Here is a 15,818-nt window from a genome sequence, read left to right as displayed (position 1 = left end):
GCCGGTTGAGCTATAGGCGCCGAGCCATGGACTCCATTTCATGTCAAAGACCTACCTCTCTGTTAGTTACAGCTGCATTGTATTTTCTTTACCCATCTCTTTTTTCCCTTTTGTTTTTTTTTGAAACGGTGTCTCACTCTGTTGCCCAGGATAGAGTGCTGTGGTGTCAACCTAGCTCACAGCAACCTCAAACTCCTGGGCTCAAGTGATCCTCCTGCCTCAGCTTCCTGAGTAGCTAGAACTCTAGGCACCCGCTACAAAGTGTGGCCAGTATTTTTTGTTTGTTTGTTTTCTGGGGGAAGGGGTGGTTGTTTTTGTTTTAGAGACAGGGTCTTGCTTTTGCTCAGGCTGGTTTTGAATTCCTGAGCTTAAATACCCTACCCACCTTGGCCTCCCAGAGTGCTAGGATTACAGGTTTGAACCACTGTGCCCAGCCCCCTTTTTTTTGTTGTTGCAGTTTTTGGCTGGGGCCAGGTTTGAACTGTTATATGGGGCCAGCGCCCTACTCCTTGGGCCACAGGCACCGCCCTTTTTTTAAAGAGACGTTCTCTCACTTTGTTGCTCAGGGTGGAGCACAGTAGTACAGTCATAGCTTACTGCAGTCTTCAATTCCTGGGCTCAAGCAATCCTCCTGCCTTAGACTCTCAAGAGGTAGAACTGCAAGTTTGTGCTACCACACCCAGCTAATTAATTTTTAAATTTTTTTTGTAGAATCAGGGTCTCACTGTGTTGTCCAGTCTGGTTTCAAGCTCCTGGGCTCAAGTGATCCTTACACCTTGGCCTCCCAAATTGCTGGGATTACAGGTGTGAACTACCACACCCAACAGGGGCTTTTTTATGTCAAAAACAAATATGACTCCAAACAAATGTTGTTAAAAGCATCTCAATAAAGCAGCCTTGTAGCATCTGTGGAAGCCCTGGAGAGCTCGGCCTCACAGAGGCCTTCAGGACTAGAGACCAGTCTCTGCCATGTGGCTTCCAGGTACCCAAACCTGTCACTCTCCTGTTGATTCCCATGTGTCTAAAACAAATCCATGTGCCTATGAAGGCAGCCAACAGCTTGTGATTGGTGATCTCAGGGCCCTTCGCCCAGGGTTCCATCCAGGGAACCTCTATCACAGGCTGTTGGCAAGACTGGTCCCGGGACAAGTCTCAGGCTAACTCTTGCAGGGACCTCTCCCCAGAGGAGAAATGGAGTAAACAAGGTGGAATGGCGTCACCTGGAGTCTTACTTATCTCCTGAGTGTGTCACCTTTTTTGGATTATTGTGTTTTGTGGTGTTGTTACTGTTTTTTTAAATAGGAGAAAGAACCCCAGAAAAATGAGTCTGGCAATACTTATGAGGAAGAAAACTGTGAGAAAAAAGAACAAGCTGCACAGCAGGCCTTTGTATTTGGGCAGAACTTGAGGGACAGAGTTAAGGTATGCGATGGGCTGTGCCTCCCCCAAGTTACACAACAGGAAAGTAGTGGATGGGGAGGAGGGGGCAGCTCTGTGAGTACAGCACAGCCAGCTGCTGCTCTGCATGCTTCCCACCTTCCCCAGCTCCCGGCACATACCTGCCCAGCCCCCAGGCTGCAGAGTTCCCATCTGCTATGGCTTCTCAAGTCAGGCTCCCTTGTGCTCCCTTAGCAGGAGATAGGGAGCAGCTGATCATGCTTAGTCCTGAGAACTCACATTTTCATAGCAGGGAAGAGAGTAGACAGCATGATCACCACTTTCCACATTGCCCCAGAGACTTTTTCAGGGTTTTTCCATCTTAGCATTTGGACTAGATCATTCTTGGTTTTCTGAGGGGCTGTTGTGGGCATTGCAGGTGCTGAGCAATGTCCTTGGCCCCACTCACTCCATGCCAGGAGCCCTCCCCTTTCCCAGTGGTGACAAAGATAGATGTCAGTTGTTCCCTGGGGGACAGAATCACTTGTGTGGGAAATTATTCCATTTTCTTTCCTGAAAGACAACAGCAAAGTCTGTCACCTCTCAGCTTCCCTCCAGGTGTGATGGTTTAGTCTTGGAGACAGGTCAGGAAAAGTTAGCAGTGGCAGGGAACATTCCAGGAACCATGTGCTAGGGCTCTGGGAAGACCAGGGCTGGGCAACACCACCTCTCCCAGCCTCAGGCACGGGACCTTCTGTGGTACTTCCAGCAGCTCATCTGGCAAGAAGCTTCTTTAGAAGCCTGAGAGGCAGTATCATGGCCTTATCTAGAGGCATTTGTGGTCATCAGAAGTAGGGGACATTCCTGGCATGGAGTGGGTAGAGGCCAGGGATGCTGGGCAACGTCCTGTAGTGCCCAGAATGGCCCCACAGAGAATGAACTGGCCCAGCCGTCAATAGTGCCAACCAGGAAGAATCTTGAGATAAGAAAACAGACCTCCCTAGAGTGTAGGAAGCTCTGGATTGAGTTTTCCGCTTCCTCCCTTGTTGCTTACTATGCATCAGAAGCACAAACTGCTGAGGTAGGTGTCAGTGAATGTTGCTGTGGCTTGAAACCAAAAGAATAACTCCCTTGGGAGCTGTTCCCTCCAGAGAAGAGGCAAGAAGAGCTTGGCTGTTGGACCTCAGGCTCTGTTGAGTCTGTGCCTGGAGCTTGGGGGGACAGCTGCTTTGAAATTGGGGTGGGCCCAATGTATAGGGCTCTGTGTGGGCTTCAGAGTCTCACAGTCAGCCCCAGCACCTGTCAAGGGCACACTTGACCTTGGTCTTATCCCCCTGGGCCTCTGCCCTTTTGTCTGTAAGATAGGGTCCACAATATCCACCTCACAAGGTTCCGGGAGGACTTAGCTAGATAATGTATCTGACAGACTTAGCACAGCCATAGCAGTCAGTGTAAAAGAAGCCCTCAATAGGTGATGCTTTTCTCATGTTTATAGTAAACCTCTTAAAATACCTGCTTATAAACTTTCTATGTTCTTCGTGCAGAGGCATTGACAAAAATGCCAGCAAGATACCAGCTTGTAGGTAGTATTCTACAACAAGGTAGAAAAAGCTCCCTGGTGCTTTATGTACTTTTTTGTAAGTGTTAACTCTTGAAAGCAGGAAGTTGGTAGCATTGACTACAGCCCTCCTCCGCTCCTCTGCCAGTACTCGTGCATGCCTCTCTGTGTGTGTGAGAGAAAGAGAGGGAGAAAGGGCTTGCATCCTGCACCCCACCTGTAGCTTGGCTTGTGCAGGCAGACTGAGCTGTAGAGTTCCAGGCCCTGTCATTCTCTTAGTAGCAAATGTCTTCTCCATTCTCCAGCTAATGAATGAGAACACTGATGAAGCTGACATGGAAAACGCTGGACACCCCAGTTCAGAAATGCCAACTGCAACAAACTATTTCCTTCAGTATATCAGCTCCAGGTATATGTCTCAGGCCTAGTGGCCAGCCTTAGCATGGTGGTGCAAGTGTTTGGGGAAGTCCCCAGCCACAGAGGGGCCCACGATTCTCAAGCCCAGGAGCCTTGGCACCTGGACCAAAAGCCAGACAGCTCCAGGGGAAGCTGATGCCTTCAGGATCCAGGTAACCCTCTGGGTACAGCTGTGGACAGGCCAGGATGGTGGGCTTTGTCCTGGGATTGGACAGATACTTGAGGCTGGACCAGAGCTCTGTGGGGTTATCCAGGGGCATGTGAAAGACACAGCCTGGCCCTTGAGGTAACCTTTGTCATACAGACCTCCTGCTCAGAGCACACTTGGATGGGCCACTGGTGGCTCAGTTGCTTTGCATCAGCTGCAAGGTTTCAAAACCCCTGGTGCCCCTTTACCTTCAGCTTGATCACATGGGATAGACCCCGCCTTGCCCTTGATCAGCACTTCCTGTGGTGGGGCTTACACACAGCCCAGCTGCCCCTCTGGGTGTTTGAGGAGAAAATGTGTCCTGCCCAGGAGACAGGCCTAGGTGGGTAGAACATGGGCTTCCCTAGTTCTTTTGGGACCGTTCATCAAGATAAGCTACAGATCCATGTTTTCATATGGCACAGTGAGGCGCAGACACATGTGGACCCTGTCTCTGGCACACATAGCCGGGAGGCCCCTTTGCACCCATGTGCCTGCATCTATGTTCATTTGCCCAGCCATACCTACCTGATGTCTCCACACTCACTACACATCTTCTCTTCAGTTTAGAGAACTCGACCAATAGTGCCGATGCTTCCAGCAACAAATTCGTATTTGGCCAGAACATGAGTGAGCGAGTTTTGGTGAGTGGCCATGTTGGGACTGCTGTTGGATACCAGAAGTTTCATGTCGAGTGGTCAGGGGTAGTGTGGCTACTGCATTGTCTCCTGTAAAGTTGGGACACACTCAGCTGTAACTAAGAGAAAAAAGATCTGGCTCAGACTCCGCTGGAAGGTGGGGCCAAGGCCAGGAGCCAGCTTCATCCCAAGATGGGTTTGCTTCCCTTGAGGCCATAGCGCTGTGCTGGCATTCGGGGGCCACAGTTCCTCCCTGCCAGGCCAACTGGGATTGTAGGCATCAGACAGAAGTCTTTAGTCATCTGCTGCTGGGCCACCCTTAACTCTCTCAAGCCAGGAAAGGCCAGCCCTATCCAGACTGTGAGACTGCAGCCCAACAGAGGACAGGTCCTCGGTGTTCTCTCCCTACACAGGCCAGCTGTGACAGCATACAGGGCTGTGGCCTCCCTGCTTCCCTGATCACACACCACAGCCAAGGCTTTGGAGCACAAAAGAGCTATCTCCATTCCCAGAGAGCCCAGCCAGCCTAGGAGAGGGTTCTGGAATGGTTTGCCTGCTTCCTTCTATTTGTTTCTTTTTCTTTGGTTGTGGTTATGTGGGCCCCCCTTCCATCTTTATCTCACTTTGTACTTAATGAGGCACCTCCTGCTTTCTCTAGTTTCAGTACTACCCTTTTTCTATTATATTCAGTATTCAAAATATTCAAAGCCTTATCTCCCATAGCCATTTGGATGAAGGTGACTGAGGATACTAACCCCATGGCAATGCCTGAGAGACCATGTGTAGGAGCTTCAGGGCAGTTTGGGAGTGTTTACATGAAGTGGGCAGGGGTGGCCAGGGAGCACATGGCATCAGGGGCTAGGCAGAGGTGTGCCCAGAGCTTCTGTCCCCACTTAGAGGCTATCCATTCAGCAGCCATGTGTCCCCCATGACCGCTTCCCCCGTGTTTCTTTGTTTTCCTTCAGAGCCCCCCCAAATTGAATGAGATCAGTTCAGATGCCAACAGAGAAAACGTGGTTGCCGAGTCTGGGTCCGAGTCTTCTTCCCAGGAGGCCACTCCTGAGAAAGGTGTGTTACAGTCTTGTTTCCCCGTGGCCCAAGGAGTAATGGGTGACCAGAGGACACTGTTCATTCACACCCTGCCTGGGAGGGAGGAGGGGACCAACTTTTCCCTGCAGTAAGGACGATGTGTAAACCAGCTACTGAATGATCCATATGCAGTGGCTATGGCCTTCGGGGCTCTGCACTGCAGTGAGCAGAGAGACAGGCATCTGTGTTAAAGAACACGCGGGCCCATGTTGTTGAGGTGCCATCACACCTTTTATACTTTGAAGCAGCAGGCACAGGAGAATCTCCCTGTCCTGTCTTGTGCTGAATGGGAAAGTCAGGGTCTGGAACCACACTTGGCAGCTCCCAAGTAGTCTCCCTGCACATCCTGAGGCTAAACATCTTGGCCTGTGTCCAAAGTCCACTCTGGCCACCATGTCTGGCTCTCCTGGAGTAGTCAGTGTCCTTGAGGCCAGAACCACCCTCTCAGTTTTCTGCAAGCTACACACTCTCACCTTACCGAATAGTCAGGCTTGTTTAGCTAATAACATTTCAGAGTCCCTGGCCGAGTCAGCAGCTGCCTACACCAAGGCCACAGCACGGAAGTGTTTGCTGGAAAAAGTGGAAGTCATCACTGGGGAGGAGGCGGAGAGCAACGTGTTACAGGTGAGGGAGCCAAAGGCCTGAGTCTTCAAGGTCCTTTGTGTTCTTGGGGGTCCTGCCCCCAAGGGTTGGATCTGCAGCCTTAGCACCTGGGCCTCCCCTTTGTGGGCCTCTGGCCTACACCCTGTAGCCTCACTGGGGGGCTCTCATGGAGAGCTAAGCCTGAGACAGGGGGCTTCTGGTGTTGTTTTGGTTTTAGAGCAGGAGGATCTGTTTTGAGATATTCTTGATGGTTCGGGAAATGACAAAGACTGTGGGAACAAACACCTTCCTGTTGTCACCCAGAATTAATAAGTAATCATTTTGTCTCAGTAGGGAAGAAAATCAGATGCAGCTAGAATTTCAAACCCACCCTTCCCATCTCTGTCTCCCACCACCCTCTTCCTCCTGAGGCCACACCTCCCAAGCTGGCTGGGTTTGGGGGGCAGTGTCCATCTGCTTCCTTTTGCTGGACACATACAGATGTGTCTATGTCTATAAGCCATGTAGAGAACTGTGGAATTTTTAATGGTACTGCTTTTTTCCCCCCACTTACTGTTTTTTAATGTAGTCATGTTGAGAGAGATTGGCATAGAGAGAACTGCACTTCTCTGTGAAGGACTACACATGGTCTTTGTCACGTATTGTTATTTTCTTAACATATATAAAATAGCTTTATTGACCCAGCAGGCCCCGTGCTTTATTACAGGCACAGGCTCATGCCTGTAATTCTAGCACTCCAGGAAGCTGAGACATTGGATAGCCAGAGCTCAGGAGTTCGAGACCAGCCTGAGCAAGAGCAAGACCTTGTCTCTACTGAAAATAGAAAAACTATCTGGGCATAGTGATGTAGTAGTAGCATACTACTTGGGAAGCTGAGGCAGGAGGATTGCTCAACCTCAGAAAGTTTGAGGTTGCTGTAAGCTATGACGCCATGGCACTCTACCCAGGGTGACAGAGTGAGACTCTATCTCAAAATAAATAAACAAAACAGCCTTACTGAGATATACTGCACCTACTATGTAATTTTAAATCATGCAGTTCAGTGGACTTTAAGTATATTCATAGAATTGTACAGCCATTACTACAATCTAGTATGGAACGTCTTTGTTCCCCACAAAAAACCCTATTCCTGTCAGCAGTCTCTCCCCACTCACTCCCCCAGCCCCTGACAACCGCTGACTGACTTCCTGTCTCTGTGGATCTGCCTGTTCAGGACATTTCGTATGAATGGCACTGTGTGTCTGTCTTCTCTCACTCAGCATAATGTTTTCAAGGCTACATTTTGTAGCTTATGTCAGAGCCTCCTTCTGTCTTAGAACCAACCATGTTTCATTATAAGGATGGAGCACATTTTTTTACCCATTCATCAGTTGATACTTGGTTTATTTCTACTTTTTGGCTATTGTGAATCATGCTGCTATGAACATTTGTGTACAGGTTTTTGTGTGAACACATGTTCCCTTTCTCTTGGGTAGATCCCTTGGAGTAGAATTGCTGGGCCATGTGGTAGCTCTGTTTAACTCTTTGAGGCACTGCCAGACTGTCTTCCACAGCGGCTGCACCATTTTCTGTCCCCACCAGCAGTGAATAGGGTCTCTGTTTCTCCACATGGTTATAGCCACACTAGCAGATGTGAAGTGACTTCTCACTGTGGTTCTGATGTGTATTTCTTTATTGATTGGGTTCTTTTTTTTTAAAGACCCCTTTTAAAATATAAAACCTTTCAAGCTTGATGGCAGAATAGACAACTGGCCTAGGGCCAGATGTGTCCCCCAAGCCAGAGTCTGCTGACCCTGAAAGTCCATGCAGATTAAATGTGTAGGTTAGAAGGACACTACTCTTCGGGGTCCATCCTCAGCAGAACATCCAGCCAGCCTCCCTACTCACTAAGGGCCACCGTGTGTGTTCCAGATCCAGTGTAAGCTGTTTGTCTTTGACAAGACCTCACAGTCATGGGTGGAGAGAGGACGGGGGCTGCTCAGGCTCAACGACATGGCATCAACCGACGATGGGACATTACAGTCCCGACTGGGTGAGCTGCTGAGGGGTCCTGGAAGGGTCTGTGGTGGGGCCCCGTGGAGAGGGCTGGGGATAGTGCGGTCAAAACTGCAAATGCCAAAAGGGTGAAGGGGGATATCTCGACCTGGTGCTTGTCAGAGTAGAGGAGCACGGAAGCCATCCCCACAGGAAAGCCACACACACAGCCTTCAGCACGGGGTCTGGAGCTATTGCCCCTCCCTGACTCAGTGTCAAAGTACGTAAAAGTCTTTAGCAATTTTTAAACTTTTTCTGACAGTAAAATGGGAGTTTTATGGAAAAAGAAGAAATCAAAGATCAACTATGATTTCTTTATAAAGAGAAACCTCGACTGATTATGTTTTGGTGGACCATTCCTCATTTGTGGTCCTTTTTTTAAGGAAAAAGGGTTTTTTTTGGTTGTTTAGGTTTGGTTTTTTGGTTGTGGTGGTTTTGTTTTTGGTTGTTGGGTTTTTTGTTTTTCTTTTGTTTGTTTTCTTTTGTGACAGAGTCTCACTCTGTCACCCAGATACAGAGCCCTGGTGTCAGCCTATCCCACAGCAACCTTAAACTCCTGGGCTCAAATGATCCTCCTGCCTCAGCCTCCCTAGTAGCTGGGACTACAGACACCCACCACAACAGCTGGCTAGTTTTTCTATTTTTAGTAGAGACGGGGTCTTACTCTTGCTCAAGTTGGTCTCAAAATTCCTGAGCTGAAGGGCTCCTCCTGCCTCAGCCTCCCAGAGTGTTAGGATTATAAGCATGAGCCACCATGCCCGGCCAAAATAGGGCAGTTTTTTATCCTGCTCTTTTCACTTGCTGTTTTACGAGCATCTTCCCAGGTCACTATTTTCCCTTTAAAATAATGATTGTTTTTAAAAAACTTACATGGTTGTTCTGTTGATAGTTAATGGACTTTTCCCTATTGATAGATATTTAACCTGTTCCTGATGTCATAGATAATGCTACTAGGGCTGTCCTTATATATAATTATTATTCCCAGAAATATACTTGTCACAAAATGAGTGTGTGCATACGCATGTACATTTGAATGATGTGCATGTCCATCTTTTTGTTTTATTTTCACCAGACTGTCTTTTGGTCTTTGTAGAATGTGGATTTTGAGCCCAGCAGTAGCTCAAGTAGCCCCTTTGAAGCAAAGTTTTCACATACCTTGACTCAGAAACTCCCCAGATTGGAACAGAGATAAGGAGGGTCCCTCTAGGCCAGGACTGCTCTCGTCTTCCCCAGGGACATCCTCTGACTTTGCTTTTTCTTGTGGAAACTTTCAAATGTGTGTGAACAAAAAATATGTAGTGCCTGAGTGCACAGGTCATCCCCTCTGCCTGGGTCATCAGGCTGTGGCCTCCTCACCCTGAGAGCAGTCCCAGGTCCCTTGTCTTTCTGCTTCTGAAGTGGGCACTTACGTCTGGGGAGATCCCGTTGCTGGACTCCAGCAGTATGAGGAGCTTCTAATCTTCTCCAGGCCTGTTCCAGTGGGCAGAGGTAGCCAACAGGAGAGTAGGTGGGCATCACACTTGCCAGAGAAATAAGGCTGTCCTATTTCCCTCCACCATCTGCTGCCCTTGGTCTTCCCAGGTCCCTCTCGGTAGGAGCTCTGAGTTATAGCCTTAGTCCACCTTCTAATGAAAGCACAGGGAGCTTGACCCAGCAGATGTGGAGACAGTCAAGAGGGCATCACTTCCTGTCATGGCAAATGTCACATGCAGAACACACACATCACAAGTATGCAGCACCCCCCCTCCTGCCCCCTGCCTCATCTAGTGGCCCTCTTCTTGCTTTTATCTAACCCTTTCCCCAAGGGTACTCCTATTCTAGTGCTTGCCTGTGTGGACCGAATAAAACCCTCCATGACCTGTATATGGCCTCTGGTCTGCATTGCCAGCCTGTGAGGCCACTGCCCTACCATAACCTTCATGCTGGGGAAGCAAGGTGGTGCTGGAGCTGGGGGTCTTCAGAGTCATGGGCTTTTGCCCTGTGATATTCAGTTTTCTTTAAAGTGTCTGTTCTGGGAGCTGCCATTTGGGGGTGGGAGGGACAGAGGCTGGAGCTCAGTGCCTTATTGGTTGCAGTGATGCGAACCCAGGGGAGCCTGCGGCTCATCCTCAACACTAAGCTATGGGCTCAGATGCAGATCGACAAGGCCAGTGAGAAGGGCATCCGCATCACAGCCATGGACACTGAGGACCAGGGTGTGAAGGTCTTCCTCATCTCGGTGAGCCACCCCAGATGCCCCTCACAGCCACCAGCCTCTGGGGAAGGGGAGTGGCCAGCACAGCTCCTAGAGGATGGTAGCGCTCCTTTGAGATGCCCAGGAAGGGAGTGGCCACATACCTCGTCCTACCAGCCACACTGAGGCTTCTCGGCCCACTGGGCACCATAGGTGGTGCTAAGGGGTGCTAGTTTGGGTGTAGACATGGAAGGTGGGTTCCCTGGGGAGGTGAGTGAGTGAGCAGGGAGGGCTTTTCCCCATAGCAAGAAGAGGCAGTAGTGGTATCTCCTAACAAGTCCCCCAGGGCTATGTGCTGGTGGCAGCAGCATACATGCAGGCTCTGAGCTCCTGGGGGAAGCTGGTGGGGGGAGGGCAGTGCTGGGGAAGGTTCAGAGCCCAAGCCCAGTACCAGCCTTGGGGCTGGGGTGCTTCAGTCCTCTGTTGGGCAGGGCAGGGATGAGGGGAGTAGGCAATAGTCACTGCTTAAGACACAGGGTTGGATTCCTCCCACTTGTTATGGACCCTCTGTGGGACAGCCTCTGGAAGCACTGATCCATTGTGGTCATGTTCCTTTTCCCAGCCCAAAGAAACTGTTAGGACTTGGCTGAGATGGGGTCAGGTGTTCAGGGTGAACACCCCCATGGGAAAGTCACCTCTGTCCTGTGTCCTGTGTCCTGTGTCCTGTGGACAGATGAACACATATCTACCAGTTGTGACCTCTGGACCACAGGCCAGCACTGGTCTACCTGACCCTCCCAGCCCCTCAGGACCTGGCATTTCCAATCCTGTCACAGGCAAGTGGGTAGAGGACTAGAGTCCCGAGGGCCTTACATCCCCTGTATCCCCCCAGGCGAGCTCCAAGGACACAGGCCAGCTGTATGCGGCCCTGCACCACCGCATCCTGGCCTTGCGCAGCCGTGCAGAGCAGGAACAGGAGGCCAAGATGCCTGCCCCTGAGCCTGGGGTAGCCCCGTCCAATGAGGAGGACGACAGCGATGATGATGATGTCCTGGCTCCCTCAGGGGCTAGTGGAGCTGGTAAGCCAGGCAGTCCCTACTTTGGGGAGCTCAAGTGGGCTGGTATACAGGTCCCCAGTGACCTCTGGGCAGGGTTGGCTTGACCGGAGAAGTCCAGGCTCTTTCCAGGGTGGGCCAGGCCCAAGTGTAAGGGACTACTGCTTCCCTGCAGGTGCTGGCGACGAAGGAGACGGGCAGACGGCTGGGAGCACATAGCGGCTGGGCTAGCTGCACGCCAGGCTGCTGCTTTGTCCGTCTGTCTGCCCACCCACCTCCTCCCCGCAGGCAGCGTGGAGGGGGGCTGGGTGCCAAACCCCACTGGGTGGGCCACAGTCTGGAGCTGCACATCCTATTCAAAGCAGACTTGGAAACTGCCTGAATGTGGTTTGGGACATGAGACCTCATCATATTGATGAGCAAAACAAAAAAGAACATTTCTTCCCTCCCCTCCTTTGAATTGAAATGGCACATTAAGGCTTGTCACGGCTTCTTACTGGGACTGGAGACCTCCTTACTTCACCCCTCATGTTGCGACCTTTTGTGTCCAGCCAGAGCCTCTGGCCTCTCCACTACCCATACCGCCTTGCCCTGCTGTGGGGTCTTGCCCTGTGGGGAGCAGCTGGCCCTCTACTGTGCCTGGGGTTCCTTCCCCACCCCCACCCACCTGCCGAGCTCCCTCCTCCCAGTAGCCTGGCCCTGGGGGCTCATGGAAGTGTACACTGGGCCTTGTGGACAGTTATCTACTCTCTTTATTTCCCATTTCTCATATTCTGATTTGAGGTTTATATTTTACAGATCCTTTTTTTTTCTTTTTATTTTCAAAGGCTTTGTTTTTAGTTTCTTCAATTAATGTGCCCTCAAGCATTGAGAAGACACAGCCCCATCCCCTTTTCCTTCTGAGGTCCTGGCCTCTGAAATGAGGGGTCAGGCTGCTCTGGGGGATTGGACCTCCACTTGTTTCTTGCCCCAGGTTCCTCCAGGCTAAGTCATGGAGTACTGGGGTTGGAGCCTTTGGCCTGGTCTGGAGAGTGCCTATCTGGAAAAAGGTGTCTGGATGGGGAGGGTTCCCCACCCTCATCCCTATCCACATCCTGTGGTTTACCTATCATCATGCCCCCAGGCACAAGCCTGCTTCCTGCTGTTGCTATTCCCTCCCCAGCCTCAGACATCACTGTCCCCAAGACTGGGGTCAGGGGCATATCTGAGGAGGACCCTAGCCAGGCCTTTGCCAGGCCAGGGGTGGCCTCCAACAATAGGCTGCCCCATGCATGTAGCACATAGAAACAGGCACCTGTGCCCACCCCAGTTTATAGTGTATCCAAGAGCCAGCCAGGTATCTTCTGCCTGGGGAGGCTACAGAGGAGGTCCCCCATGCCAGGGCATCCTCAGAACTGGTGTCCCTCAGGGGACATCACCCAGCCCCACACTGGAGGGTGAAGAGAAGGCTGAGTTCTGCAGCTGTGCCGCCCACACCCTGGGTTGGCTGGAGCCCGCAGCCTGAGTGGCTCCGTTGGCTGACACTGCCCAGCCCAGCAAACCTGCATTTGGGAATATAGCAGAGGCCTCCCAAGAGATCAGTCACATTTCTGTGCTTTAAGCCTTAGCCAACTAGTGACAAGTAAAACCAGATAATGCCCATGTGTTTTGGAACATTTATGTAAGATTGTCATATGAAATGTATTTGGGAACGACATTAAACTTTTAACTAAAACCCTGGCCTTCCACATGCCCCAGGGGCCTCAGGAAGCCAGAGGACCTGGGCCCCCCCTTGTACTCCACATCTAGGCAGGTGTCCCCATTCTGCCTCCCAATAGGCCACCTTCACACACTGCCTCCCCACCCAGGGGTCACGTAGGGGCAGTCATGTTAACAGGGGCCTCTGAGGCCTCAGGTCAGTACAGTGTGGGCAGGGAGAGCCTTTATCCCACCTCTGGTAGCAGGGCAGGAACCTGGTTCAGCTGGGTCTGCAGCCTTAATTCCCCTGCCCACCCCTTCCTCACCTGGGCCCTGCTCAGCTCAGAGCCCAGGTGAGGAGGGTCCTGACTGAGGATGGGAGAGGGGTGCTAAGCTAGGGCACTGCTCACAGCTGCCAAGCACTGGTCATCATGGCCACAAACTTCATCTGTGTCCACGGAGACACACCACTGTAGTCCTGGAATTCTGCCAGCGTGACCTGGGGACACAGTGTATTTTAGGGGGAACTGGAGGCGGGACCACCCACCTGCCCATCCTCAGAGGAGTCAAAGTTGTCCAGGAAGTGGCGGAGCACCTCCTCCTCGGTCCACTCCCCGCTCTGCACCTTGGGGTGGAAGCAGCCAATGTAGACCCCATGGAGGTCATCCACTGTCACCACACCGTCCCCACTGCAGTCCAGCTTGGCAAATGCAGCTGCAATGACTGCCTTCCGGGCCTGGGACATAGCGGGCTGTGGGGAGGCAGTCACTGGGAGCAGAGCTCGGCAGGTCTCCCCAGCCCACCCTCCTACCTCCCAGAAAGCACTCGCAGAGAGGGGGCTGCCACCTCTGAGTGGGTGCCTCTATCAGCAGCTCTTGAGTAGGTCCCTCTGGGTCTTATCCTTGGATGCTTCACACCCAGAAGACACACCAAGTGGGGCCTTACCCGCAGAGCCTGCAGGAACTCTTCCAGGTCCAGTCTCTCACTGCCATCCTGGTCCCAGTGCCTGCACACAGCCTCCACCTCTGCCTCTGTCAGCACCAGTCCCAACTGGGCCAGGCCCTTTTGGAGCTCCCTGGCATCCAGGCATCTGCTCCTGTCTTGGTCCAGGCGGCAGAAGAGCCTGAGGGACAGGGACATGGCTGGACGATAATCTTGGGGGCTGAGGTGGCGGGGGGCACTGCAAGTGGTCAGCTCACCTGGCTAGGCTCTGGATGCCTGAGGCCCCTCAGGACAGGCACTGTCCCCGGAGATTCTCCACAGTGGCATCTACACTGTCCATTCTGGGTTGGGGCTCCACAGGCAGCTGCTGGGGGAGAGAGCAAGGGAGAACTGCTCTGCTGGGCAGCCCCACCCTGGGCACTTGCCCCTCACTTGCTTCCCTGGCCTGTGTCTGCCCACACTTTGCATGCTGAGCCCAGTGTTCTGCTGTGCGTCCTGCCTAGTTTGACTGTTGCTAGGGGACAGTGGCTCTGGAGACTGGGAGGGCCCCAGCTGTAACCCTCACTGTGCTGGGGCAGGTGGCAGGGACAGAGCCATGCCCAGGTGGGCAGGAAAGAGGGACAGGCCACAGCTCTGCAGGGACTGAAGTGTCCTGGGTGGGAGCAAAGCAGTGGTGGGAGAGGCTTGCAGCCTGATTTCCTGTGTGGCTCAGGGCAAGTCGCTTCCCTTTTTGGGCCTCATGGGCAGCTTGGCCAAAGTCAGGGCCCACAGAATTACCAAGCAATCAAAAATTAAAAGGATTCTGGTCCTGGGGTCCCAAGGTCCCACTCAGGCCCACATCCAATGGGAGGTCTTCAGAACACCCAAGAAGTGAGCCCAATGGACATCTCAGCACTAACCATTGGCAAAGCTGGTAGTTTAGGAGCCAGTGACAGTATTTTGTTGTTGTGGCATTACTTGGTGGGTTCTTGCATGACAAGCTGGGTGAGCCAGAGACTATGGCACCAAGTGAAGAAGTGGCCCTCTGAGCCCTGATGTAAACCACAGGGGACCAAGGCCACCTCACAGAAGGCCTTTGACGGAGGCTTCAGACATAATTTCAGGCCAGGCTGGTCAGGTTTCCCAGGACTTAACAATGTGGGCCCTGTTGGGAGCCTGTAGCCTATAGTAGGCCCCCCCAGGGATCATCAGAGGCTTTTCAAAGCCTGGCCTAACAGTGCAATTGTGCTTTTGGAAGTTGCCTTTGCAGTTACTCTACAACAGGCATCCTCAAACTACAGCCTGCGGGCCACATGCGGCCCACCGAGGACATTTATCCAGCCCCCTGGGTGTTTTTGCCACTGCTGCCTGTCCTGCTTAGCAGCCGACTTGTCCTGGGGCCCGCAGTCTGGCCCTCCAACGGTCTGAGGGACAGTGAACTGGCTCCCCATTTAAAAAGTTTGAGGACCCCTGATCTACAAGCTACCCAGTGCCATGGTTCAGATCATGGCTGGTGTAACACCGTCAGTTTTATGAGGTACCACAGTGACATTTTAATGCTGAAATTATTTTTTTTTTTTTTTGGAGACAGTCTCATTATGTTCCCCTTGGTAGAGTGCTGTAGTGTCACAGCTCACAGCAACCTCCAACTCTTGGGCTTAAGCAATTCTTTTGCCTTAGCCTCCCAAGTAGCTGGGACTACAGGCTACAACACCCAGAGTTTTGTTTTTGTTTTTGTTGTAGTTATTTGGCAGGCCTGGGTTGGGTTTGAACCCACCAGCTCCAGTGTATATGGCTAGTAACCTAGCCACTGAGCTACAGGTGCCGAGCCAGTGATGAAATTTCTGATGGCTTACTGGAATCCAAAATGATTGAGTAGGCAGAGAAAAACTTCATTGTGTTTTTTTATATTACAAACATACATTTTTTTTTACCTATAGAAAAATTATAAAATATAATCACATTATAATTGTTTTGGCCATCGCTTTTTTATTTTTTTTTGAGACAGAGTCTTTTTTTTTTTTTGAGACAGAGCCTCAAGCTGTCCCCCTGGGCAGAGTGCCGTGGCATTACAGCTCACAGCAACCTC

At 51.6% G+C, this 15,818-nt stretch overlaps 2 protein-coding genes across 16 annotated transcripts in view; one reads left to right on the top strand and one right to left on the bottom strand.

Moving 5' to 3' along the window:
• The window catches only part of RANBP3 (RAN binding protein 3), a 64,305-nt gene extending 52,672 nt beyond the window's left edge, over positions 1-11,633 (top strand). For 10 of the 15 annotated variants that reach the window (XM_023517979.1, XM_023517977.1, XM_023517972.1 and 7 more), the window contains 9 exons: positions 1,303-1,422; positions 3,241-3,344; positions 4,105-4,183; positions 5,143-5,245; positions 5,766-5,890; positions 7,781-7,901; positions 9,979-10,121; positions 10,969-11,155; positions 11,307-11,633. In XM_023517979.1, coding sequence (XP_023373747.1) covers positions 1,303-1,422; positions 3,241-3,344; positions 4,105-4,183; positions 5,143-5,245; positions 5,766-5,890; positions 7,781-7,901; positions 9,979-10,121; positions 10,969-11,155; positions 11,307-11,350 — 1,026 coding nt within the window. In that variant the 3' untranslated portion in view covers positions 11,351-11,633. The remainder of the gene's footprint in view (positions 1-1,302; positions 1,423-3,240; positions 3,345-4,104; positions 4,184-5,142; positions 5,246-5,765; positions 5,891-7,780; positions 7,902-9,978; positions 10,122-10,968; positions 11,156-11,306) is intronic. The other 5 variants (XM_003797983.3, XM_003797984.3, XM_012810196.1 and 2 more) reach the window with 2 other exon arrangements.
• A 1,302-nt stretch (positions 11,634-12,935) lies between these two features.
• CAPS (calcyphosine) lies at positions 12,936-13,949 on the bottom strand. Its single transcript, XM_012810198.2, has 3 exons — positions 13,754-13,949; positions 13,356-13,559; positions 12,936-13,307 (listed from the first exon to the last, which is right to left on the bottom strand). Exons 1-3 carry the CDS (start codon positions 13,946-13,948, stop codon positions 13,215-13,217), a joined length of 492 nt encoding a protein of 163 aa, XP_012665652.1. The 5' UTR covers position 13,949; the 3' UTR covers positions 12,936-13,214.
• Positions 13,950-15,818: the final 1,869 nt, after the last annotated feature.

This window comes from Otolemur garnettii, unplaced genomic scaffold (assembly GCF_000181295.1).
Source record: "Otolemur garnettii isolate 467f Iridium unplaced genomic scaffold, OtoGar3 scaffold00127, whole genome shotgun sequence".
Taxonomy (NCBI): Eukaryota; Metazoa; Chordata; class Mammalia; order Primates; family Galagidae; genus Otolemur; species Otolemur garnettii.
Note: the sequence above shows the minus strand (reverse complement) of the source record. Positions and strands in the feature narration are given on the sequence as shown.